Raw genomic sequence first — 27,591 nt, 5'->3', positions numbered from 1 at the left:
CAAATAGCAATAGTATACATTTTCAGAGTATTTTTATAGGCCTATATGGTTGTCAATAAACTCGCATATATAGCTTTTCGCAGCCCTTAAAGAAACAACATGGTTTAACATTTTGTATTGATGTGAAGTCGTTCGAAATTAAGCGTTGAGTTTTCCGCTCAAAAAGTTTTCCGCTAATCGAACACGGACAGGAACTTCGAAAACTGGCATAAATTTGGCTTGACGTTTGACGTTCAATATTCGCAAATTTAGGGACCGTCTCTAAAGTTACAACGACATTAGGACACACTAACTTTAATAGCATTTGAAGAAAATTACTTACATAAAACCAGCTGTAATGTGTTCGTGTGTCAGGTATGATGTACAACTTTTAGATTTTTGATTAAACGGTCAAAAATCGCTATTTATTTCACTGCTGTATGGGATCATACACAAAATATACCATAATTTAAAGCTCAATAGCATTAGCAATAGCAATAGCATCCCTAAATTTGCAACGATCGAACGTCCAATGTCAAGCTAACTTAACGGAAGTAAACTGAAAATAGAAAAACAAGGCAACCTGAAAGAGGGTGGTGAAGCAAAATCAACGAGCTCGAGTTCATCTCACTCAGTAAGTTCTTCAGAATGTTATAGCCTAAAGCATGTTTTGTCACACAAGTTAATATTATGAAACAAAAGCGTCTTTTATATCTGTAGGACGTCAAACGCTGTCTAATACAACATAGGGGTGATCTTGTCTGAGCAGGAAATTGTGAAAAGTTAAATTTATTTTTTTTTTACACAATGCTTGGCGACTTCTTTAAATAAAACTCGGTTTTATATATTTTGTGTGGGCGGCGCCTTCCTGGTTGCAGAAAATGATAATTCTAATCTGCAGTACCAAGGCACGGAATAAAAGAATAAAAAAAAGTTAATTTCGAGTTTATATCTCACAATTCTGACTTTTCCCCTCGCAAATCCGAGTTTATATATCACAATTCTTAGAAGGAAAAACAGATTATGAGATATACTTGTCTTGTTTCCTCAGAACTGTTTATATCCCGCAATTCTGACTTTCCCCCCTCATTGTTATATAAACTCACTAAAGTCCGAATTGGGGGATAAAAACACCCAAATGAAAGAAAAAAAAAGAAAAAGAAACGTGAGATAAATATGTAATAGCCTATGTTTAAAAGTTATCTATGTGAAATGTTAGAAAATATTATTTCATGCTGTAACTGCTACGTGTGCATGGCCCCTATGAACTGCATAATGTGAATATATGTAGACTACTGTTTACATCGAATTCATGCTTTAATAGTAGAATAATCATTGCAGACTTACAACATAAACATCTGTGTTTAGCTTTAAAGGGCGCTGGTATTCTAATAAAATGAAAACTATATATTTTTTGCATTCCACTTCTGAAATTCAAAGATTTTTCTCTTATTCTGTGGATTTTGCCCATTTCCCTCCACTTGTTACTGCTGTTTTTCGGTCACCACTACGTGCGTGTAGATGCAAGTGACCTAACTGTGACGTCTGCTTCAAACTGGTATACAAGTGTCACATTACTGAAGTTACAATCCGATCCACTTTCTCCATAGAGAAATTGATTTTGAAATTGAACAGTAGCCTTTTTCAAGACAGACCAATTATTATCTCCGAGGTTAAAGGATTAGTCCACCTTTAAATAAACTTTTCCTGATAATTTACTCACCCCATGTCATCCAAGATGTTCATGTCTTTCTTTCTTCAGTCGAAAAGAAATTAAGGTTTTTGTTGAAAACATTCCAGGATTATTCTCCTTATAGTGGACTTCAATGGTGACTGACCTTCAATGGTGGAAAATGACTGACCTTTTTCGCTAGATTCCCTTATTCCTCGTCTGGTATCGTTTAAAGCCCTTTGAAGCTGCACTGAAACTGTAATTTTGACCTTCAACCGTTTGGAGACCATTGAAGTCCACTATAAGGAGAATAATTTAACTATAATAATAATAATAACTATAATAATTTTCATCAAAAACCTTAATTTCTTTTCGACTGAAGAAAGAAAGACATGGACATCTTGGATGACATGAGGGTGAGAAAATTATCAGGAAAAGTTTATTTAAAAGTGGACTACTTTAAAGGGTTAGTTCACCCAAAAATGAAAATTCTGTCATTAATTACTCACCCTCATGTTGTTCCACACCCATAAGTCCTTTGTTCATCGTCAGAACACAAATTAAATTATTTGATAAAATCAGATGGCTCAGTGTGGCCTGCATTGCAAGCAAGACAATTAACACTTTCAGATGCCCAGAAAGCTACTAAAGACCTAATGACTGAACCACTGATTCGAAACAAAAGATTTGTAAAGCTTCGAAGCTTCATGAAGCAGTGTTTTGAAATCACCCATCACTGGATACTGTTGAATAAAGTCGTTATTTAGTTTTTTTTTGGCGTACAAAAAGTATTCTTGTCACTTCATAACATTAAGGTTGAACCACTGTAGTCACATGAACTGTTTTTTTTTTTTAGGTCTTTGGTACCTTTCTAGGTATCTGAAAGTGTTAATTATCTTGCTGGCAATGCAGGCCTCACTCACATGAACATTTTTTTTGTTTTTGTTTTCCCCAGAACAAAATCAATATTATAAAATGGATAGTCACATCTTCTAAATTATCATTGTGCAGCACACATCAACTTTTGTTGCATATCAACAATTTGTTATGTCAAGTACAGCCAGAGTATTTCCTAATGCATTCATGTACTTATGTGGCATGCCTAAAAATGTAACTGATTGACCAGGTAATACAACTAAGCAAGAGTTCTCACTCAATGCAGTGTTTTGGTCTATGTAGTTTAGCAATGTTTTGCAATGACTTTCTGAAAACACATTTTGTTGTTTGTACGCAGTGAAAGCACTTTTTTTTTTTTTTTCTGTACACATGTCTAAAACCAGCCTATTTGAACGGAGAAGTGATACATAGTCTCAAAAATGAATGTGTATGAGGGGAGAGAGGAGGAGGAAGACCCTGTTCATCGTCAGAAAGCATTTCCAAACTCCATTGTGTCTGTGAAGAGTAATAAATCCCTGAATTTACCCCCTGTCATGACCCTTGAACCCAGGTAGGAAAAACACTAAAATAACTCTAAATGAATAATTCACCCTGAAACTGAATAATTTTATTAAGAAATACTTAATCCAAAAGGAAAATTTCATCATCATTTACTTATCTTTAACATTTGTTTTAATAATTTTAATCAGATGTAAGGTATGCAAAACCACATCTCCAGAGCCCAGCTGTGTGTCCATGAAGAGTAACCGGTTCATTCACCTTTACAGTAATAAAACGGATACCTCTGAAATCAGGTAAATGAAAATACTGAATCAGAATTATGTAATACAAAACAATGTATAATTTCATAAGTGAGTAATTTAAAAGCAGTTCACCAACAAAGAAATTTGCTGTCATCATTTACTCACTCTGTTGTCAAACCAGAAGAAATATTTTCCATGTAACTCAAAATTAAATTTTGAGCAGAATCAGGGGCGTAGTTTGTGTGTGTGTGTATGGGGGGGGTTCTGTTAGTTGTGTCTGAACTAACACAAATCTTTGTGTTAGTTCAGTTACCTGTTTCGGTAGTGTGCAGTACTAGACACACCCATCTTAACAATTTCTATATTTTGCTTATCCTGCCCCAAAAGACCATAAACATTACAGATAACATCTGAAGTATCAATTAATGTACATGGTTTTATGTAACATTCATGTGTGACTGATACGCTGCAAATTGGTTGATGTTTTGCCTGTAAGTCAATTATACCTGTCAGTAGGGAATCGTAAGATGGCCGCTCAAACACTTGTTTTGCCATCTGCTGGCAGTTTAGAATACAATGAGCAATCCAATCATTTAGATCAGAGGTGTACTTAAATATGGTGCACTGACAGAAGGTTTAAAATGGTTTAATAAATATGGTGCACTGAAAGAAGGTTTAAAATGGTTTAATAAATATGGTGCACTGAAAGAAGGTTTAAAATGGTTTAATAAATATGGTGCACTGAAAGAAGGTTTAAGGGGCTGTTCACACATCGCGTCTGAAAAAAACGTGGAAAGCGCAACCAAACAAAGTCTGATATCGCTGTGCTTGGAAAATGTGAGCACGTCACACCACATGTGCATCGCTTCTATTTTGAGTGCGCTTGCTACATGCCTACATTTAAAATAATGAATTTGAGCTTGCAAAAGACGCAATATGTGAACGACCACTAATGTTGCATATAGCCCAATAGCACGTCCCCATTTATTTTCATTGTATGAGCAGATTCATTCCAAATGTGAAATTTGAGTAAGTTCTGAAAGATTCATTCTCTATGAGCTATGAATACAGTTGCTGCATCAGAATCTACTGCGATCGGACTGGTCAAATCAGACACTTTGATTTCCCCCAGTGCAGAAATAGATGTAAACTCTGTGTTCTGCACCCACACAGAGTCAAGGAGACTGGAGAGCTGCAACAGGATTCTCACCAACCAGTGGATGACATTCTGCAAAGAGTCAAAGTGAATCACAAAACCGCCATTAAGAAAAAGTATGAGAACTTATCTGAGGGAATCAAAATACAGGGTAATCAAACCCCCCTTAACATGATTTATACACAACTTTACATTATGGATGGACAGAGTGAAGGAGTGAATGAAGAACATGAGGTTTTACACATGGAGAAAACACCCAGAACACAACACTCACAAGGCACTCCAATCTGCTGCAATGACATCTTTGACACTTTACCTGAACAAGCAAAAATAAAGACTGTTCTCACTACAGGTATCGCTGGAATTGGAAAAACAGTCTCTGTGCAGAAGTTCATTCTGGACTGGGCTGAGGGAAAAGCCAACCAGGATGTAGATTTCATGTTTGTGCTTCCATTTCGAGAGATTAACTTGCTTAAAGAGCAGAGATATAGTCTTCACAAATTACTTCTGAACTTTTACCCTGAACTTCATCATCTGGACTCAAAGATTTTTGCTGAGAGTAAAGTGGTGTTCATCTTTGATGGTTTAGATGAAAGTAGAATATCTCTGTTTGTAGACACTGAGAAAGTTTCTGATGTGACAGAAGAGAGGGTTATAGGCTACTATGTGTCAAAAATGATTGATTTATGACCCCATAAAAATATTCCCCCCCCCCACCCCTCCCTCCCACCCCCTCCCTCCGGACTGGACACCTGTTTGGACACCTGTTTTGGCCACCTGTTTTTGTCCTCCCCCCACTACCCCTCCCTATTACCCCTACTAAGGAATTTATGACTGTGTTTTGGACTTTGTGTGTTTTTGAAGTGAAAATGTTTGAAAACGGTGCTTAAACTTTAAAATGTAAAACAGTGTATCGGGACGACAGACATGTTTTTAAAGGGTTGTTTTTATTAAAGAATGTTTTTTAAAAAGACATTAATGAAATGCATAATTTAAAATGTAGTTAGATTTTCTGAAACAAAAGTATAAAACAAATGCATTAACATTAACTATATTAAACAATAGTTGTTAAAAGCAAAAATGATTTTACAAGCAAAAACATTTCTAACATTTGTTGTTAAAGTTTTGTAACAAAAAATACTTCTTACGCTTCTCTATGAAACACATCCTTTCTCATGGCTGGCAAATTCAGAATAAAGTCAAAATGGTCCGTGAAAATGCCCCCCGAGCCCCCGCCCCTAACACACCTCCAAACATCAACGTCATCCAACCTAACAGACCCACCTCAATGCCGAAAGATAGAATGTGCACGTTTAAAAAAGGACATTAATTAATTAAACACAAGATTTTTTACAAAAAACTACCAAACAAAAGTGTTAACATTAACTATATTAAACATTTGTTGTTAAAGTATTTTAACAAAAATATTTCTTACACTCTACCATGAAAGACGTCCGATCTCGTCCGTGACAAATACAGAATGAAATCAGAAGGAGTTGTGAAAATGCTCCCGAGTCTCCTCCCCTAACACGCCTCCAAACATCGACGTCATCCGTCCCTAACACGCCCACCTCAATGCCGAAAGATAGAATGTATATTTAAAAAAGCCCAGTTAAATAATTAAACACGAGATTTTAACAAAAAGTATCAAACAAACGCATTAGCATTAAGTATATTAAACAATAGGTGTTAAAAGACAAATGTTTTTTTAAAAAAGCAAAAACATTTCTAACACTGCAATTTACTGTTAACGTTTTAGCAATAAATAATTCTTACACTGCACCATGAAAGACATCCTATCTCTTCGTTGTCAAATACAGAATGAAGTCAGAACGTCCTGTGAAATCGGTCCCAAGTCTCCGCCCCTAACACACCTCCAAACATCGATGTCATCCGCCCTAACACGCCCCCAACACCGGAAGGATAGATGAGAGCAGAGATGCACATTTAAATGGGAATAAAATAAAATAACACTTATAAATAATGATGTTTTAACATTCTTTAGTTCATTAACTCATTAACTGTTCATTAATTTGAGTTCATTAATTGATTTATTCACTCTTTGATAGCATCATCCACCTCTCCCACTGGGGGAAATTTATATATGGAGTAAAGTATATTGAAACTGTTTAAAACTATGTGCTTTAAAATTAAAAACATGAAACGTGGGAGGTAAACAGTTTTTTTCACACACATGTAACATTTTCACATCATGCAACTTTAAAGTGATGCGGTTTGTTAAAGACAAAAAACGTAGGCTAGCATTCAGGCATAGTAAAATGTTATCAGAAAAGGTCAAATGTGTTATATATATATATATATATATATATAGTAAAACATTATGCTTTAAAATTTTAAAATGTGAAAGAATGTATTGGGTGACAGACATTAGGGAGTCAAGGAACGTTTTTATTAAAGAAAGTTTTGTTTCCACATACATCTGTATAGTTTTTATTTTGAAGACATAAAAATAAAGTGTAAAGTTTAAACACAAAGGCTTAAAAGATATTTTAAAGAGGTTACCAGAAAAAGTAAAAACAAGTTAGAGAAAGCATTTCAATTACATTAAAAACCAAAAAGTCAATGTTCAAACATTTAAAACATTTTCAGAAAAAAGTAAAACAAGTCAGAAAAAGCCTTTTCATCACATGAAAAACATTAAAGTCAATGTCCAATCATTTAAAAATGTAAAACAAGTTTTCCAAACACAGTTTTAAAAACGGTAAAAACAAAAGTCAGACATTTTAAAACGTTATCAGAAAAAGTGCTTTGAACTTTTAACAAAGGTAAAACAAGTTAGAGAACGTTTTTCACATACATTTGAAGAAAGCTTCTTTCACAATAACAAACATTTCACATAGGGTCTACAACTTTAATAACTTTTAAAATTATGTATATTGTTAAAACCCAAAGGCCTATCCAGACCTTTTTAAGCATTATCAGAAAAATGTAAAACAAGTTAGAGAATGTCTTTCACACAAGATAACAGAAAAATAACAGGGTAAAATATCAAACACGTGCATTAGCATTAAAACTATCAAGCAACAGTTGTTAAAAAGATGAATAGTTTTAAGCAAAACATTTTAACACTGCAATTTGCTGCTAAGGTTTTGTTTATTTTTTAACAAAAATGACTCTTACACTGCTCCATGCAATACATCTTCACTCACCAGCGATAAAAGTAGAATGAGAATAGATCGGCATGTGAAGCCGCTCCCAAGTCTCCGCCCCCTAACACGCCCCCCAACACTGGAGGATAGACATGTGCAGAGGTGTATATTTAAATGGTAGTAAAATAATTAAACAAAATAATGTTTGTGAATAAAGTTTTAACAATTTTTTTATCCATTAACTTATTGATTTATTCTTTCTTTGATAGCATCCTCTCCCACTGGGGGGGAATTTATATGTGTTCCACCATTTGAGAATGTGTTTTTGGAGTAAAGTATATTGAAAACTATATGCTTTAAACTTTAAAAACACGAAACACTTTTTCACACACATGTAACATGTTCACATACAACTTTAAAATGATGCGGATCGTTGAAAACTAAAACGTAGTATTCAGACACAGTAAAATGTTATCAGAAAAGGTTTCTGAAAATCATGTAAAACATTATGCATTAAAATGTAAAAATATGAAACAAGGTTTTGAGGTTAAACAATGCAATCAAGGGTTGTTTTATTAAAACTCTTTTCATATATACATTTGAAGGGTGTTTTCCCCACAAACAACATTACAAATGTTAAAAACAACAACAACAACAAAACAAAAGTTTTTTTCACATGATGTTCAACAATCTCAAAAGAGGTCAACAGTGCTTCTAAAACAATGTCTCAAACATGCTGTAACGCAAAGTTAAAATGTTGCGTAGTCCAAAGAGAAAAACAGTGTTGTACCGGATGAAAAGATGCACGAGAGAGAGAGAGAGAGAGAGAGCTGTCATAATTTCCCCACGCCCCAGGGTTTAATAGGCTAATATAGCTAAACTTAAACGTCTGCATACATGAAGTGAGAAAAAATATACAAATAAACATTCAAGTCGGGTCACAAATAAAAGAGGAAAATTAAACAAAGAGATGCGGGTATCTCTTCTGCTGCTCACCTGAGCTATGTCCCTCTATGCACATGCGCAGTTGTCATTCTAACTCAAATTATGAATGAAAAGTGACCGTTACAATGCGTAAAGCATTAAACATAACACACAACAGTGGTTAAAATATGTCCAATAAGAAGTTTTCCCATTTTTAACATTTAACAGTGGCTTAATCTGTCCCGTTTCAGACGTCATCACTCGCAAATGACAAACATTTGAAAGAGGATTTTGTGTAAAGCTGCACGTACATCCAAAGGAAAGACATAGCCCACAACAAACAAAATAGCCTAATGAAATATACAAAATAACATTTAAAAATATGATTTTTGTTAATTTTAGTTAATTTAGTTATATTTACTCTTAGATCTTTTCAAGCCTAATACTTTCAAGGCTCTCCCCCTCTACAACAACAACAACAACAACACACACACACACACACACACACACACACACAAACACAGTTGAACATCTAAACTTTTACGACATCACGAGTGATTGTATCATGCTGTTAGATAACGAGAAAGGATATCTGGTCGGGACGTAGAATCAGTAACGTGTGGATATTAGCTCTTCAAAGACTGTAAAACATCTAAGGATGTTTCGGGGTGTTTTACAACAGCTCTGGTGAATCTGGAAGAGTCTGACATTGTGAACTCTGGCATTGTGAACTTTGTTTGGCTTTGTAAACATAGGATTAATACAGGTCGATTAGGACATTTTTTCCAAGTCATCTCAATGGCAAAATGTGTCCCAATCACCCCGAATTCATATTGCGTAGGTTTTCTCTACAAGAAATTGATGAAAACAGTAACATTGCTGCAACTTTTAGTTTATCAAGTAGTGTTATTTTACTGAAACAAGACAAAAAGAATGTTTAATTTACCCCCAACAGTTATTTTTCCCAGTTAGCCATAGGCCTATAGTTATTCCTTTTATTTTTCAGACCTAAAATGTTGATCACTACAGGCATAGTTCAAACATGCAATGCTCAAGAAAGCTCATTTTGGTGTAATCTTTGTGAGCTCTCACCCAGAACAGAAAACTTTGTATTAGGTGTTCTAGACAAAAGCTTCATACTAACAGAAAATATTATGCAAGTTAAACTGTGAGTGTACTTTAACGTTATACAATATTTTCAATACGAATATTATGGTTTCATGTTGCTTTAAAGATTTTTGTTTGTTATTTGCTAATACTTTTTCAACTAACACTTCAACATCCAGCCCAAGATGTACAGTATGAGCTAAGGATCTTAAAAGGCTGTTAATCTTAAAAGGCTAAGGCTGTTAAAAGGCATTCCACACTCTGGTAAAACCATTAGTTCAAATTTAAAAAAATTGTGTTTGCACAAAACTAAATTCAAGAGATGAGTTTACTACAAAGGTGTGTATAAGGCATATAGGACGGCACAAATTAAAGAGCTGTATGAGCTAAGGATCTTATTTGGCCGCAAATAAACAGGTAATGGGATGTTCAAAGTGACACAATATACAGTTAGATATTCTCCTACTTCATATGTCTGCAAATAGTTGTGGCAAAATCTTTGAAAAGTGCCAATTAGCTATAAATAATACAGAAATCCTCTCTCCTGGTCTATTGCAAAAGTTTGGTGATTTGTAAATGAAATTTTTTCCCCCACTAATCGCTGATGTTGTTTACATTTTGTTTCTTTGTTTTATTTATTTATTTATTTATCTATTTTTGTACATTTGTACAGTTTGTAAAGACTGCTCTCTAAGCATGGTCAAACATGTTCACAGGAGTTCATGAAAACATAAATACAGCATAAAGAGAATTAAATGACCACCTTTCTACATGACACTGCTTAAGACTAAACAGATGACATTTCTTTTAGGTCATCTTTCTGGTATGTCTTCGATGTGGGATCACAAGACACGACGCCCCAACAACAAAAACAAGTGAGTCTTGCTGTTTTTCTGTTACCTAATACAACTATTACACCTCAGGTTTTTCTAACTATTACACTTAAAGCTGAGCATTTATTTTATTTTTATTTTATTTATTTATTTTTAAAAGAGGACAATGCACATTAATTAACACAAGAAACAAGTCTCTTATGTAAATGTGCCAGATTTAGCCATTCTGGCTAATTTTCATCTGCAGTCCATCTGCAGTCCCACTGTTCTTTTGTGTATGTCTCTAAACATCCATTAAGTAAATTAATTACAGTTGAAAAGTAGTCATTTTAGGTAAAAGGTGGGATGATTCTTGACTTTTAGGTGCCTGTCTATTAGGTCTGATCCACAAAACAGATGGTGTGCTTTATGTCTTAATAATTTGTTCTTCTTTTTATGAAAGCATGCTTTGAGATAACTTATATGTGAAACATGCTCAGTCACATTCAGTCACTCTGAATTCTAGTTCATATTAATTGAATGTTGTTATTCCCCAACATGTTTAACAATGCTAGTTTTCTCTGCCTCATCAAAGTTCCCACAAGTTCTAGTAGTATAGTGAATCTGAAACCATACCAAATATTAGCATGTAAAAGTCTGGAGACATTTGTGTTTTTATGATTCTTTGATTTTTGTTTGCATTTCTTCTGAAACTTACTGTTTTAGAAATTGTTTACCAACTTTTAACATCAACATTCTCAACGTATTGCGTGTGATTGTAAGGTTTTGTGTGTCTGTTTTCCTTACACTTTTGGCTGGAAAAACAACAACTATGTTTATCTGCTGTAATGCTAGTGAGCTCAAGGTGTTCATAAATAGATTTTTGGGGCAGTACGTGTATACAGAATGTAGCAAAAGGATCTTTGAAATATTTTATTTTGTAAAACATCTGCGTAGCGAATGGTACCTTTAAAATCATTGTTTTATTATTAATATCATTAAGTTCTTTGTCATGATTATTATTTTTGCTTTTATTTTTACCTCCTAAAGAATCAGGTTTGCAAGTTGTGTAATACTGTTTTTATGAACTCTTGACCACAGTGATTCAACCTTTTATTTAAACAATATATTGATGAATAGATACATACATTGAAATAATAAAGAAAATGATAAAAATAGCATTAAATAAAAACAGCAAAACAATAATAATGACATTACCGTTTGTCTAACCAAAAAAGAAAATCTCTGCAGGCTATCATGTTTTGTTCTAGCTGATTAGAGTTTCAACTATTTCATCAATGTCAGCTTTCTCATTTGTTGAAAACATACGTCGGTTACACATGTACACATACAGAGAACCTCTGTAACTTTGAACAATATGTACGCCATGTTTTAAGTTTTAATTTTACTCAATATATTTTTAATTAGCTAGAGGTCTATAACGGAACTTTACCATGTTAATATTTGGAAAAATTGCTTAAAGCCTACACAAAATGAAATACATCCTATCTTCTTTCTAAATTCATGTTATGGATCTTAATGTAAACAATTCACCCATGTTTTTTTTTTTTTTTTTTTTTGTCCTTGTAATCTTTAATCATATTATGCTAACTGAATCTTTTGGTGTAATTAATAGACATCCCTGTTTCATTGTGGCCTGCCTTAATTCTATAAAGTTGTTTATGGCTTGACGATAACCCCCTTTACACCACCCTCCATTGAGGGAGGGTTTACCCCAATCAGATGTCCTGATAACCCACAAAGATACACAGAGCTCGGTTGCTCTCTTTAATGAGTTGACCTTCAGTGCAATACCAGGTTGACGGAGTGGAGTCCTGTGCTACTGCTACATATCGTTGATTAAAGGTTGAAGGAAATTTATCTGTTTGTTACATGGATTGTCTGAGACTGACGCAAACTGTGATTCTTCGACTAATACTACTTCAGGGGGTCTGACCTAAACCACAACTTCAAAGCATTAATGCGCAACAAGGCCTGGACAATTGTTTAAGGACTCGCTCACAGGAGATTCCAGAAACTATTAAAATCATTCAGCATCGAATAGAAGACAAAGTTTATATCGTGCACAAAGTTGAGTTCTGAAAAGTCTATCTTCAACGCAGCAGATTTCTGAAATGGCTATGCAAAAGCTGATGGAGTGTGATGGAGAGTTCTGATGAAGATCATCGATGCTGCATTTGAATTGAATAACGATTGTGAGGGGGATACCAAATGTGTAACAAATCTCAAAATGTTTGTGTATTATTAACACCAAAGAGTCAGTCTGTGTAAGTATTTGAAAAAGTTCTGGATGTGATGTCTGAATATAGCAACAAGTTCAAAGTTACAGAGGTTCTCTGTATGTGTACATGTGTAACTGACGTATGTTTTCAACAAATGAGAAAGCTGACATTGATGAAATAGTTGAAACTCTAATCAGCTAGAACAAAACATGATAGCCTGCAGAGATTTTCTTTTTTGGTTAGACAAACGGTAATGTCATTATTATTGTTTTGCTGTTTTTATTTAATGCTATTTTTATCATTTTCTTTATTATTTCAATGTATGTATCTATTCATCAATATATTGTTTAAATAAAAGGTTGAATCACTGTGGTCAAGAGTTCATAAAAACAGTATTACACAACTTGCAAACCTGATTCTTTAGGAGGTAAAAATAAAAGCAAAAATAATAATCATGACAAAGAACTTAATGATATTAATAATAAAACAATGATTTTAAAGGTACCATTCGCTACGCAGATGTTTTACAAAATAAAATATTTCAAAGATCCTTTTGCTACATTCTGTATACACGTACTGCCCCAAAAATCTATTTATGAACACCTTGAGCTCACTAGCATTACAGCAGATAAACATAGTTGTTGTTTTTCCAGCCAAAAGTGTAAGGAAAACAGACACACAAAACCTTACAATCACACGCAATACGTTGAGAATGTTGATGTTAAAAGTTGGTAAACAATTTCTAAAACAGTAAGTTTCAGAAGAAATGCAAACAAAAATCAAAGAATCATAAAAACACAAATGTCTCCAGACTTTTACATGCTAATATTTGGTATGGTTTCAGATTCACTATACTACTAGAACTTGTGGGAACTTTGATGAGGCAGAGAAAACTAGCATTGTTAAACATGTTGGGGAATAACAACATTCAATTAATATGAACTAGAATTCAGAGTGACTGAATGTGACTGAGCATGTTTCACATATAAGTTATCTCAAAGCATGCTTTCATAAAAAGAAGAACAAATTATTAAGACATAAAGCACACCATCTGTTTTGTGGATCAGACCTAATAGACAGGCACCTAAAAGTCAAGAATCATCCCACCTTTTACCTAAAATGACTACTTTTCAACTGTAATTAATTTACTTAATGGATGTTTAGAGACATACACAAAAGAACAGTGAAATGCTCAGCTTTAAGTGTAATAGTTAGAAAAACCTGAGGTGTAATAGTTGTATTAGGTAACAGAAAAACAGCAAGACTCACTTGTTTTTGTTGTTGGGGCGTCGTGTCTTGTGATCCCACATCGAAGACATACCAGAAAGATGACCTAAAAGAAATGTCATCTGTTTAGTCTTAAGCAGTGTCATGTAGAAAGGTGGTCATTTAATTCTCTTTATGCTGTATTTATGTTTTCATGAACTCCTGTGAACATGTTTGACCATGCTTAGAGAGCAGTCTTTACAAACTGTACAAATGTACAAAAATAGATAAATAAATAAATAAATAAAACAAAGAAACAAAATGTAAACAACATCAGCGATTAGTGGGGGAAAAAATTTCATTTACAAATCACCAAACTTTTGCAATAGACCAGGAGAGAGGATTTCTGTATTATTTATAGCTAATTGGCACTTTTCAAAGATTTTGCCACAACTATTTGCAGACATATGAAGTAGGAGAATATCTAACTGTATATTGTGTCACTTTGAACATCCCATTACCTGTTTATTTGCGGCCAAATAAGATCCTTAGCTCATACAGCTCTTTAATTTGTGCCGTCCTATATGCCTTATACACACCTTTGTAGTAAACTCATCTCTTGAATTTAGTTTTGTGCAAACACAATTTTTTTAAATTTGAACTAATGGTTTTACCAGAGTGTGGAATGCCTTTTAACAGCCTTAGCCTTTTAAGATTAACAGCCTTTTAAGATCCTTAGCTCATACTGTACATCTTGGGCTGGATGTTGAAGTGTTAGTTGAAAAAGTATTAGCAAATAACAAACAAAAATCTTTAAAGCAACATGAAACCATAATATTCGTATTGAAAATATTGTATAACGTTAAAGTACACTCACAGTTTAACTTGCATAATATTTTCTGTTAGTATGAAGCTTTTGTCTAGAACACCTAATACAAAGTTTTCTGTTCTGGGTGAGAGCTCACAAAGATTACACCAAAATGAGCTTTCTTGAGCATTGCATGTTTGAACTATGCCTGTAGTGATCAACATTTTAGGTCTGAAAAATAAAAGGAATAACTATAGGCCTATGGCTAACTGGGAAAAATAACTGTTGGGGGTAAATTAAACATTCTTTTTGTCTTGTTTCAGTAAAATAACACTACTTGATAAACTAAAAGTTGCAGCAATGTTACTGTTTTCATCAATTTCTTGTAGAGAAAACCTACGCAATATGAATTCGGGGTGATTGGGACACATTTTGCCATTGAGATGACTTGGAAAAAATGTCCTAATCGACCTGTATTAATCCTATGTTTACAAAGCCAAACAAAGTTCACAATGCCAGAGTTCACAATGTCAGACTCTTCCAGATTCACCAGAGCTGTTGTAAAACACCCCGAAACATCCTTAGATGTTTTACAGTCTTTGAAGAGCTAATATCCACACGTTACTGATTCTACGTCCCGACCAGATATCCTTTCTCGTTATCTAACAGCATGATACAATCACTCGTGATGTCGTAAAAGTTTAGATGTTCAACTGTGTTTGTGTGTGTGTGTGTGTGTGTGTGTGTGTGTGTGTGTGTTGTTGTTGTTGTTGTTGTAGAGGGGGAGAGCCTTGAAAGTATTAGGCTTGAAAAGATCTAAGAGTAAATATAACTAAATTAACTAAAATTAACAAAAATCATATTTTTAAATGTTATTTTGTATATTTCATTAGGCTATTTTGTTTGTTGTGGGCTATGTCTTTCCTTTGGATGTACGTGCAGCTTTACACAAAATCCTCTTTCAAATGTTTGTCATTTGCGAGTGATGACGTCTGAAACGGGACAGATTAAGCCACTGTTAAATGTTAAAAATGGGAAAACTTCTTATTGGACATATTTTAACCACTGTTGTGTGTTATGTTTAATGCTTTACGCATTGTAACGGTCACTTTTCATTCATAATTTGAGTTAGAATGACAACTGCGCATGTGCATAGAGGGACATAGCTCAGGTGAGCAGCAGAAGAGATACCCGCATCTCTTTGTTTAATTTTCCTCTTTTATTTGTGACCCGACTTGAATGTTTATTTGTATATTTTTTCTCACTTCATGTATGCAGACGTTTAAGTTTAGCTATATTAGCCTATTAAACCCTGGGGCGTGGGGAAATTATGACAGCTCTCTCTCTCTCTCTCTCTCTCGTGCATCTTTTCATCCGGTACAACACTGTTTTTCTCTTTGGACTACGCAACATTTTAACTTTGCGTTACAGCATGTTTGAGACATTGTTTTAGAAGCACTGTTGACCTCTTTTGAGATTGTTGAACATCATGTGAAAAAAACTTTTTGTTTTGTTGTTGTTGTTGTTTTTAACATTTGTAATGTTGTTTGTGGGGGGAAAACACCCTTCAAATGTATATATGAAAAGAGTTTTAATAAAACAACCCTTGATTGCATTGTTTAACCTCAAAACCTTGTTTCATATTTTTACATTTTAATGCATAATGTTTTACATGATTTTCAGAAACCTTTTCTGATAACATTTTACTGTGTCTGAATACTACGTTTTAGTTTTCAACGATCCGCATCATTTTAAAGTTGTATGTGAACATGTTACATGTGTGTGAAAAAGTGTTTCGTGTTTTTAAAGTTTAAAGCATATAGTTTTCAATATACTTTACTCCAAAAACACATTCTCAAATGGTGGAACACATATAAATTCCCCCCCAGTGGGAGAGGATGCTATCAAAGAAAGAATAAATCAATAAGTTAATGGATAAAAAAAATTGTTAAAACTTTATTCACAAACATTATTTTGTTTAATTATTTTACTACCATTTAAATATACACCTCTGCACATGTCTATCCTCCAGTGTTGGGGGGCGTGTTAGGGGGGCGGAGACTTGGGAGCGTCTTCACATGCCGATCTATTCTCATTCTACTTTTATCGCTGGTGAGTGAAGATGTATTGCATGGAGCAGTGTAAGAGTCATTTTTGTTAAAAAATAAACAAAACCTTAGCAGCAAATTGCAGTGTTAAAATGTTTTGCTTAAAACTATTCATCTTTTTAACAACTGTTGCTTGATAGTTTTAATGCTAATGCACGTGTTTGATATTTTACCCTGTTATTTTTCTGTTATCTTGTGTGAAAGACATTCTCTAACTTGTTTTACATTTTTCTGATAATGCTTAAAAAGGTCTGGATAGGCCTTTGGGTTTTAACAATATACATAATTTTAAAAGTTATTAAAGTTGTAGACCCTATGTGAAATGTTTGTTATTGTGAAAGAAGCTTTCTTCAAATGTATGTGAAAAACGTTCTCTAACTTGTTTTACCTTTGTTAAAAGTTCAAAGCACTTTTTCTGATAACGTTTTAAAATGTCTGACTTTTGTTTTTACCGTTTTTAAAACTGTGTTTGGAAAACTTGTTTTACATTTTTAAATGATTGGACATTGACTTTAATGTTTTTCATGTGATGAAAAGGCTTTTTCTGACTTGTTTTACTTTTTTTCTGAAAATGTTTTAAATGTTTGAACATTGACTTTTTGGTTTTTAATGTAATTGAAATGCTTTCTCTAACTTGTTTTTACTTTTTCTGGTAACCTCTTTAAAATATCTTTTAAGCCTTTGTGTTTAAACTTTACACTTTATTTTTATGTCTTCAAAATAAAAACTATACAGATGTATGTGGAAACAAAACTTTCTTTAATAAAAACGTTCCTTGACTCCCTAATGTCTGTCACCCAATACATTCTTTCACATTTTAAAATTTTAAAGCATAATGTTTTACTATATATATATATATATATATATAACACATTTGACCTTTTCTGATAACATTTTACTATGCCTGAATGCTAGCCTACGTTTTTTGTCTTTAACAAACCGCATCACTTTAAAGTTGCATGATGTGAAAATGTTACATGTGTGTGAAAAAAACTGTTTACCTCCCACGTTTCATGTTTTTAATTTTAAAGCACATAGTTTTAAACAGTTTCAATATACTTTACTCCATATATAAATTTCCCCCAGTGGGAGAGGTGGATGATGCTATCAAAGAGTGAATAAATCAATTAATGAACTCAAATTAATGAACAGTTAATGAGTTAATGAACTAAAGAATGTTAAAACATCATTATTTATAAGTGTTATTTTATTTTATTCCCATTTAAATGTGCATCTCTGCTCTCATCTATCCTTCCGGTGTTGGGGGGCGTGTTAGGGGCGGATGACATCGATGTTTGGAGGTGTGTTAGGGGCGGAGACTTGGGACCGATTTCACAGGACGTTCTGACTTCATTCTGTATTTGACAACGAAGAGATAGGATGTCTTTCATGGTGCAGTGTAAGAATTATTTATTGCTAAAACGTTAACAGTAAATTGCAGTGTTAGAAATGTTTTTGCTTTTTAAAAAAACATTTGTCTTTTAACACCTATTGTTTAATATACTTAATGCTAATGCGTTTGTTTGATACTTTTTGTTAAAATCTCGTGTTTAATTATTTAACTGGGCTTTTTAAATATACATTCTATCTTTCGGCATTGAGGTGGGCGTGTTAGGGACGGATGACGTCGATGTTTGGAGGCGTGTTAGGGGAGGAGACTCGGGAGCATTTTCACAACTCCTTCTGATTTCATTCTGTATTTGTCACGGACGAGATCGGACGTCTTTCATGGTAGAGTGTAAGAAATATTTTTGTTAAAATACTTTAACAACAAATGTTTAATATAGTTAATGTTAACACTTTTGTTTGGTAGTTTTTTGTAAAAAATCTTGTGTTTAATTAATTAATGTCCTTTTTTAAACGTGCACATTCTATCTTTCGGCATTGAGGTGGGTCTGTTAGGTTGGATGACGTTGATGTTTGGAGGTGTGTTAGGGGCGGGGGCTCGGGGGGCATTTTCACGGACCATTTTGACTTTATTCTGAATTTGCCAGCCATGAGAAAGGATGTGTTTCATAGAGAAGCGTAAGAAGTATTTTTTGTTACAAAACTTTAACAACAAATGTTAGAAATGTTTTTGCTTGTAAAATCATTTTTGCTTTTAACAACTATTGTTTAATATAGTTAATGTTAATGCATTTGTTTTATACTTTTGTTTCAGAAAATCTAACTACATTTTAAATTATGCATTTCATTAATGTCTTTTTAAAAAACATTCTTTAATAAAAACAACCCTTTAAAAACATGTCTGTCGTCCCGATACACTGTTTTACATTTTAAAGTTTAAGCACCGTTTTCAAACATTTTCACTTCAAAAACACACAAAGTCCAAAACACAGTCATAAATTCCTTAGTAGGGGTAATAGGGAGGGGTAGTGGGGGGAGGACAAAAACAGGTGGCCAAAACAGGTGTCCAAACAGGTGTCCAGTCCGGAGGGAGGGGGTGGGAGGGAGGGGTGGGGGGGGGAATATTTTTATGGGGTCATAAATCAATCATTTTTGACACATAGTAGCCTATAACCCTCTCTGACAGAGACTTCAACAGTTGGTGAACTGATGTCAAACCTCATGAAAGGAGAGCTGTTTCCTTCTGCTCTCATATGGATCACCTCCAGACCAGCAGCAGCTAGTCAGATCCCCTATAACTACATCAACCGTGTGACTGAAATTCAGGGATTCAGTGACCCTCAGAAGGAAGAATATTTCAGGAAGAGAATCAGTAATGAGCATCAGTCCAGCAGAATCATCTCACACATTAAAAGATCAAGAAGCCTCCACATCATGTGTCACATACCAGTCTTCTGCTGGATCTCAGCCACTGTGCTTCAGAACATCCTAAAACAAAATGATAGTGCAGAAATCCCTCAGACTCTGACGGAAATGTACATACAATTCCTGATCATTCAGATAAGTGTGAAGAACCAAAAGTATGATGGGCTAGATTCGAAGAACGTCCTGCAGTCCAATAGAGAAGTCATCTTGAAACTTGCTAAACTGGCTTACAAGCAGTTGATGAAGGGCAATATTATGTTCTACGAGGAGGACCTGAGAGAGTGTGGCATAGAAGTCACAGTGAATTCAGGTGTTTGCACTGAGATCTTTAAGGAGGAAACTGTGATTAATGCGAGAAAAGTCTACTGCTTCATACATCTGAGTTTTCAAGAGTTTCTTGCTGCATTTTATGTTTTTCACTACTATGTGAGTACTACTATGGAGGTGCTGAAGTGTTTTACTGCACTGCATCATTTGTTTAAAGGGGCAGTAGACAAAGCTTTAGAGAGTCAGAATGGACAATTTGATCTTTTCCTTCGATTTCTTTTGGGCATCTCATTGGAGCCCAATCAAAAACTTTTATGTGGTCTATTGGCTCACACTGAGAGCAGCTCAGAGAGCATGAAGGAAATCACAAGGTACATTAAGGAGAAAATAAAAAATGATTCCCATCTATCAGCTGATAGATCCATCTGCCTATTCCTCTGTCTGCTGGAAGTCAAAGATCAGACTCTGTATAGAGAGATTCAGGAGTTTCTGACATCAGAGAAACACTCAGAGAAGAAACTCTCTGCTGGACACTGCTCAGCAATAGCTTACATGCTGCAGATGTCAGAAGTTGTGATGGATGAGCTGGACCTTAGGAAATACAACACATCAGATGAGGGTAGAAAGAGACTGATACCTGCTGTGAGGAACTGCAGAAAAGCTCTGTAAGTGTTAAAATATTGTATTACACAATTAAAGTGCCGTGATTTCTTCAAATTAAATGAATTAATTTTCAGTTCATTAATTAAAAAATAAAAATGTTAATAGATCAGTTTTCAAATGGACAAATACATTTAAAATCGACACTTAATATGCATTACCTGGCTATTTTTTTTATATATATTTTGGCTATTTCAACCCTGTAGATGCTTCTATTTCTGTAAGTCCCCTAGCACCTTCTTCGCATGCTCAAGCTGTTCCTCCTCTGGCCACAAGTAAATCAAATTATCAGTGTAAAAAATTATGTAGGCATAAATGTGTTTGAGCTCTGTAATGAAAAACCCAGTAAAGGGGAGGTGAGGGTACCCTCTGGTGATGTGCAAGTACTGCTGCCAACAAATACTTTCTGCCCAATATTCTACTTCAGGAATGGGTCACTTAAGTCACCTGCAGTTTTTTTAGTAACATATGTCTTTGATTAGGGATTAAGCTAAACTCTGCAGGAGAGAGGCCTTTCAGGGCTGGTTTTGAGGAACCCTGGTTCATCTCTAAACAAACACACCTGCCTGTAATTTTTTAAGAAATCCTCAAGGAGTTTTTTCTTTTTTAAAGTGTGTTTGATTAGGGATGGAGCTTTACTCTGCAGGACAGTGGCTCTCCAGGGCTAAAGTTGTCCCATCTTTTGTATTTGGTTATTTAAATAAAAAGGTGTACATTGTGTTTACAAATTGTTCAGTAATAATGTAGTCAAAAATGTTAATAATTCTAGACAGTAAAATATGTAACTTTAACATAATATTGGCATATGATATTAAACAATTATTTGTGTAAACAAATTTGTTAAAATTAATTTGTTTAAAAAAGCAGATCACATATGACTATGATCAGTCTTAACATGTCTATGACTAACTATGACACAAAAATGGATTTCAGATTTCCTTCACTTTTAGGTTTTCCAACTGTAATTTCATTGATCAGTGCTGTGAAAGTATTGCTTTAGCTCTACAATCAGCCAACTGCCCTCTGAGAGAGCTAGACCTGAGTAACAATGACTTGAAGGATTCTGGTGTGAAACTACTCTGTGATGGACTAGAGAATCCTCACTGTCAACTAGAGATACTCAGGTATGTCGTTAAAGGGATAGTTCATTCAGAAATGAAAATTCTAAGACATATATATTTGTGTCTGATTTGATATGATTTCTTCTTTTAGATTGTCTGGCTGTATGGTGACAGAAGAAGGCTGCTCCTACCTGACTTCAGCTCTGAGTTCAAACCCCTCACACCTGAGAGAGCTGGATCTGAGCTACAATCACCCAGGCGATTTAGGAGTGAATCTGCTTTCTGATCTACTGCAGAATCCAAACTTCAAGTTGGAGAAACTCAAGTATCTGTTATTGTTATAAAATTAAGTGTTCAGTGATGTATGGGGGTAAAAGAGGGGAGAGGGGAATAGAGGGGAGGGGAGGGGGAGGGGGAGGGGGGGGGGAGTCAAGGTCTGGAGGGAGTTCAGCTTCCTGACAGCCTGATGTATGAAGCTGTCCTTCAGTCTGCTGGTCCACGCCTGGAGACTCCGCAGTCTAATCCCTGATGGCAGCAGACTGAAGAGGCTGTGTGTCGGGTGGGTGGGATCACCCGCAATCACCTTTGCGGGTAAGACGGGTGCTGTAGATGTCATGGAGGGAGGGGAGAGAGACATCAACAATCTTCTCAGCTTCTCTCACTACGCATTGAAGTGACTATCGGCAGGACGTGTTACAAGCGCCATACCACACAGTGATGCAGCTAGTCAGAATGGTCTTGATGGTGCCTCTGTAGAAGGTGCACATGATGGGGGCCAGGGCTCTGGCTCTTCTCAGTTTGCGGAGGAAGTACAGACGATGCTGTGCTTTCTTGGCCAGTGCTGCAGTGTTGTTAGTCCAGGAGAGGTCCTCTGTGATGTGCACACTCAGGAACTTGGTGCTGCTCACTCTCTCCACAGTCGCACTGTTGATGGACATAGGAGCATGCTGTGTGCGCACTCTCCTGAAGTCAACAACAATCTCCTTCGTCTTCTCCAAATTCAGAGAAAGTTTGTTGTCACTGCACCACCTGACCAGTCGGCTCACCTTGCTCCTGTAGTTTGTCTCATCTTTGTTGCCACCACAGTCGTGTCGTCCGCAAACTTAATGAAAAGGTTGGAGTTGTGTAATGGTGTGCAGTCATGGGTCATTTTGCTCTCCACTTTCTTACCATTCTCACTGCCACTCTTGCTCCGTTAACCTCTGGATCTGAAGATTCATGGTACTGCAGCACTACTTTAACACACAACATCTTGACCTCAGCTTTAATAGATTTCAAGGGGGAGTCTCCATTTGCAGGACCTTCCATACAGAGCAATGCTGCTGATGTTTCAAGGTAAATCCAGCCATTGTCGCAAGAACCAACTGACTACCCTCTTAAGTTTTGTGATAATGGAAAGTGAGAACTCATTGCAGCAGTGGTCAGAGAATTCTTGGCAGTAGCCAGGCCACTCCTGTTGACTTCTTGCAACCATTTCTCACACTCCCCACAAGTATCACTTATTACTGCCTTGTCCTTTAGTGTGGCATCAAATGTCTTCCAAAGGCTTTTAACATGATTCTCTGTGATGATTGGGATTTTGATGCTCACTATTGAGAATCTGAATTTCTCTCCCCTTCTTCCCCTGTAGTCTCTCCACTTTCTCCACAACGGATCTTGATTTTGCAGACGTAAAGGACATCCTTGCCCAATTCATCAGCCTTTTCAGCCCCTTCAGAATCCACCTAGAGCCTGGCACTGATTCTGTTGTAATTGTCAGTTTGTCCATAAAGGCTAGTATAGGTGGTTGGTGGATCCCAGATCTTGATTTTTGGCCTTGACACTCTGGTCCGCAGATTTGACCAACATGTTCATTGGCTGGCTAAACTGGGTGACTGAAATAGTGCAGCCTGTGATGATCCAGCCTGCGCCAGTTCAATGTTATTGGTCCTGATGTGACTCTCAGATTGAACTTGTTGTAATAAACCATAGCCACGTACATACTGCAGCTAAATTCATGAGTTCACACCAATGTTCCCTCTAAGCTGCACACATGCGCGGGCACGCAGAAAGAATAATTGCCGTGCAGAGGACAGACTCAGACATGAAATCATGTGTGGGGAAATCCATTTGATTGTAATTTAAATGAGAAATAATTGCAGTGCTTTGGTCAACCGCTATAGAGTTATTGTCGCTGTAGAGTTAGAACCAGTGAATGCAGTTTACAGATTTCATAGAAAGAGAATGATTGAGCGCGTGTGAGCGGGCACGGGCCTGAGCCAAATCAGTCACGGTAAGAATACGGTCATTTTTGCGGAGAGGCAATGCGAAACGAAAAGAAATGTGAAATAAAACTTCATGTTTTAATTATTTGTGGCGGAAATAATGGATGATGGGCACAGAATGCTAACAGTTACACACCCACCACAAGTGTAGCTTGAAAACTCAAAATACATCAGTTATATACATCAGTTTAAATAGATTTTTGTGTGTGTGGTGGTTTGGGTTTCAGGGATGTTGAGATAACTATAAAATAGTTAACATGTTCACTTTTCTTAAAAATATTTAGCTATCAGATATGTTTAAATGCTTGTTTGTTTTCATATTATAATATATTAAAACAAATAGAAGCATTTAAACTGATATAATACTGTATATCAGTTTAAATACTTAAAGATTATATTATATTTTATTATATTATTATGTAAGCCTAATAAAAATTTATCTCACAAGGGGATTGTTTAGGGCTTCTTGCCACTAAAAATCTTAACCTCCTGGCATAGAAAATCCGGGAAATTCATAAGCAATAAACATGTAATTTTGATGGTTTAACACTGTTGCTAATAATTTACTGTACAAAAACACATTATGGTTGTCCCAAACCATCATTCTAACTGCTCATATTATATTATTATAAAGAATTGAACTGTCCTGCAGGAGATTTTTTAATTATTTTTTAATAGAATTTCTTGGTAAAGACTGGTACAGTTAACAAAGCAATATGAAAAAATCTCAAGTAACCTAAAATGTGCTTAATTTAGTGACTGAACTGTTTGTTTTCAAAAATATGATTTTATATATTACTAAATTACATCAAGGGTCAAATAAAATAGAAATGACACATTAAAGTCAAAAGTTACAGTTGCATGATAAAATTTTATTTTGTATGTACATATATATTTTATTTTTTACCCAGTTGTGTGTTCATGTTCATTGTACAGGTCTGATATAAAGAATGTTTTTGCTCAGGTGGCCAAAATGTGCTCTCAACAGAGAAAAGTTTTGCTCAGCGAGAAAAAAAATTAGAGGGAACATTGGTTCACACTTACAAATAAGTCAGAAAGAATACATTGTATGTGTATTTTGCATGCTGTCCAAGGAAAGGGCTCCAAGCTTGGTATTTGGCCCAAACCCAGAGTTTGATCGTGCTCCTCCTGAACGTTGTTAATGAAATATCATCAGTAATTTCCTGGAGTGACAACTACATTCTACAACTGAATTAACTCCCGAAAAATGCAGGTAGTGACAACCGCATTTACAAAAATTCTATGCAGTTTGTATGGAACTTAACCGATCAACTAGTTGTGAATGACATTTGACTAGAGATATGAGAGATGACAGACAATGGATACATCTCTGATGCACATTAAAATACATATTTTAATGTGCATTGGAGATGTATCTCATGTCTGTATGTGTGTTTCAAGAAATCACAGGGAAATGGTACGAGCCGGACTTGTGTTGCCAGATCTTGCAAGCAAATCAATGAACAAGAACAAGTCGATAAAAACAAAATAAATGGAAATGCCTTATGCTGAAAATAATATCGAAATATTATGACTCGCACATGCTCACTTTAATAACTTGATTGCTGTATGAGCTAAGCTTAAACAACAACCCCAAAAATGCCTATAATAAGTGGGCATGGCAACGCTGCAAGAATACGCTCTGTGAAGCAGCCTTTAAACAAAACACAGTGCCTCCTTTGACTGTGCTTTAGTTAAAATTGCTACACACATGAAATGATAATTTAGGGGACATATTCCTGCATTTAAATGCGGTTGCAACCCCTGAAACTTTACAGTGTATGTGGCCCATTAGTGTTCAGATGCCTTCAGGAACATGGTGCCTCTGCAGAGCATTTTTGAAAACTTTGTGGGGAATTGAGCCATAGGCATTTGCCAAGTCCAACACAGCACTACTAGGTTGCCCTTGGTTTCTCTGGCCTCCATCAGAATCACCTTTGGGATGCCTCCCTTCTGGACAGAGGTGTTGATGTAATTGTTCCCCAGGAAGTACTTAGTTAGGCACTTTGCCAACATGAAGACGTTTTTTTCCTTCAACACCTAGCAAAGATATTATCCTAAATGAGTCGATAATAAAATACTAATGAAATTAATAATAATACTAGTTGATAATTACAAATAATTAAATTATCCATTATTCAATTGATTTCAACAGAGTTTAATTTAGTTTAAATTTAAATTGTTTGTTTATTTCTTTATAGTTTGGAACATGGAGAACAGAAGAGAATCACAGCAGGACTACGGAAATGTAAATCAACATTTTGTCACAGTTGCTTTAAATATTTGTAATTTAATAAACTGTTCATGACTGCCTTCTTGTATGCAGATACATGTGATCTAACACTGGATCCAAACACAGCACACCCTCATCTCATTCTGTCTGAGGGCAACACAAAGGTGACATATGTGAAAGAGAAGCAATCCTATCCTGATCATCCAAAGAGATTTGAGAACTTTGAGCAGGTTCTGAGTAGAGAGAGTCTGTCTGGACGCTGTTACTGGGAGGCTGAATGGACCGGACAGGCTGTTATATCAGTGTCATATAAAGGAATCAGCAGAAAAGGAGGAAGAGAATGTCGGTTTGGACTCAATGAAAAGTCGTGGATTCTGTTCAGTGCGGATAACAGATTCACTGCCTGTCATAATAATAAGAGAACAGATGTACCTGCCCCTTCACCTCCTTCTACTAGAATTGGCATGTTTGTGGACTGGCTGGGGGGCAGTCTGTCCTTCTATAGTGTCTCCGACACACTCACCCTCACACACTTGCACACATTTCACTGCACGTTCAAAGAGCACCTCCATGCAGGATTTTTGCTTGACTTGGGTTCCTCAGCATCTTTGTCCTCTTTTAGGACATTATACACCCAACTGGGTAAAAAAGAAAATTAAAAATATTTTGTTTTATATAAATTCAACATAAACTACTTCAGAAACTTGAAAATGAAAATGCTGTCATTATTTTTGCACACTCATGTTATTCCAAACCTATATGATTTTATTAAGATTAATGTTATGTTAATTCAAAGTTAAATAACACACAGTTAAGGCAATAGCTAGAAGATGTAGCTAATGTTATTCTGTTGTATAGCAATGTTTTTCTATTTATAACTGTTGTAATTTATAATAAAGTTTTTTTTAACGTTGTATAACTTATACATTGTTTTAATTGTTGTTTGAATTAATTCTGATATTTGCATACCTGTAAAAAAATTATTAATAACTGTCTGCATTGTTTCTCATCTCAAAAACCTGATGACTGAGTGCAAATGTAAGTGGAAAAATGTTTTTTGTTTGTTGTTGTTGTTTTTTTTTTTCAGCAAAAGAATACATTTAATGTATTATTTCTTAGCAACATTATGATCTTGCTGAAATGTTCAGTTTATCTTCATTTCAAATATTTTAAACCAGATTTTCAAATGTGTCTTTTTCTGTAAAGGAAACCTACTGAATAGTTGTAGTTCTGTGTTACACAATATTATATTAAGTGCTAATAAGTGTCAACAAATCATGGACCAACTGTATAGCTCAATTGGGCTTTGAAACATTAGTAAAATAAATACTTTTTTTTTTTTGTCAATAAAATTGTCCAGTAATTAATTGCCAAACAATAACAGTTGAAACAGTTAATAACTGAAAATACTTCTATATAAGAATATATATATATATATATATATATATATATATATATATATATATATATATATATATAAATATATATACACTCTAAAAAATGCTGGGTTAAAAACAACCCAAGTTGGGTTGAAAATGGACAAACCCA

At 35.1% G+C, this 27,591-nt stretch overlaps 1 protein-coding gene across 1 annotated transcript; it reads left to right on the top strand.

The window, feature by feature from the left end:
* Nucleotides 1–36: 36 nt before the first annotated feature.
* Nucleotides 37–27,316, top strand: LOC137002609 (NLR family CARD domain-containing protein 3-like). The gene is made up of 10 exons (XM_067362369.1): nucleotides 37–613; nucleotides 2,932–3,098; nucleotides 3,238–3,342; nucleotides 4,465–5,083; nucleotides 12,219–12,227; nucleotides 19,301–20,469; nucleotides 21,415–21,588; nucleotides 21,677–21,850; nucleotides 26,012–26,058; nucleotides 26,137–27,316. The coding sequence occupies exons 2-10, from the start codon at nucleotides 2,968–2,970 to the stop codon at nucleotides 26,700–26,702; spliced, it is 2,994 nt and encodes a 997-aa protein (XP_067218470.1). The 5' UTR covers nucleotides 37–613; nucleotides 2,932–2,967; the 3' UTR covers nucleotides 26,703–27,316.
* Nucleotides 27,317–27,591: the final 275 nt, after the last annotated feature.

Source organism: Chanodichthys erythropterus, chromosome 16, assembly GCF_024489055.1.
Source record: "Chanodichthys erythropterus isolate Z2021 chromosome 16, ASM2448905v1, whole genome shotgun sequence".
Classification (NCBI taxonomy): domain Eukaryota; kingdom Metazoa; phylum Chordata; class Actinopteri; order Cypriniformes; family Xenocyprididae; genus Chanodichthys; species Chanodichthys erythropterus.
Note: the sequence above shows the minus strand (reverse complement) of the source record. Positions and strands in the feature narration are given on the sequence as shown.

What these genes read in the sequence shown, in the direction of transcription:
- LOC137002609 (XM_067362369.1), top strand. Translation starts at nt 2,968, where the DNA reads ATGAATGTGTATGAGGGGAGAGAGGAGGAGGAAGACCCTGTTCATCGT. An exon ending in GTCATGACCCTTGAACCCAG is followed by an intron (nt 3,099 to 3,237) that starts GTAGGAAAAACA and finishes AATTTTAATCAG; the next exon opens with ATGTAAGGTATGCAAAACCA. An exon ending in TTCAAGTTGGAGAAACTCAA is followed by an intron (nt 21,851 to 26,011) that starts GTATCTGTTATT and finishes ATTTCTTTATAG; the next exon opens with TTTGGAACATGGAGAACAGA.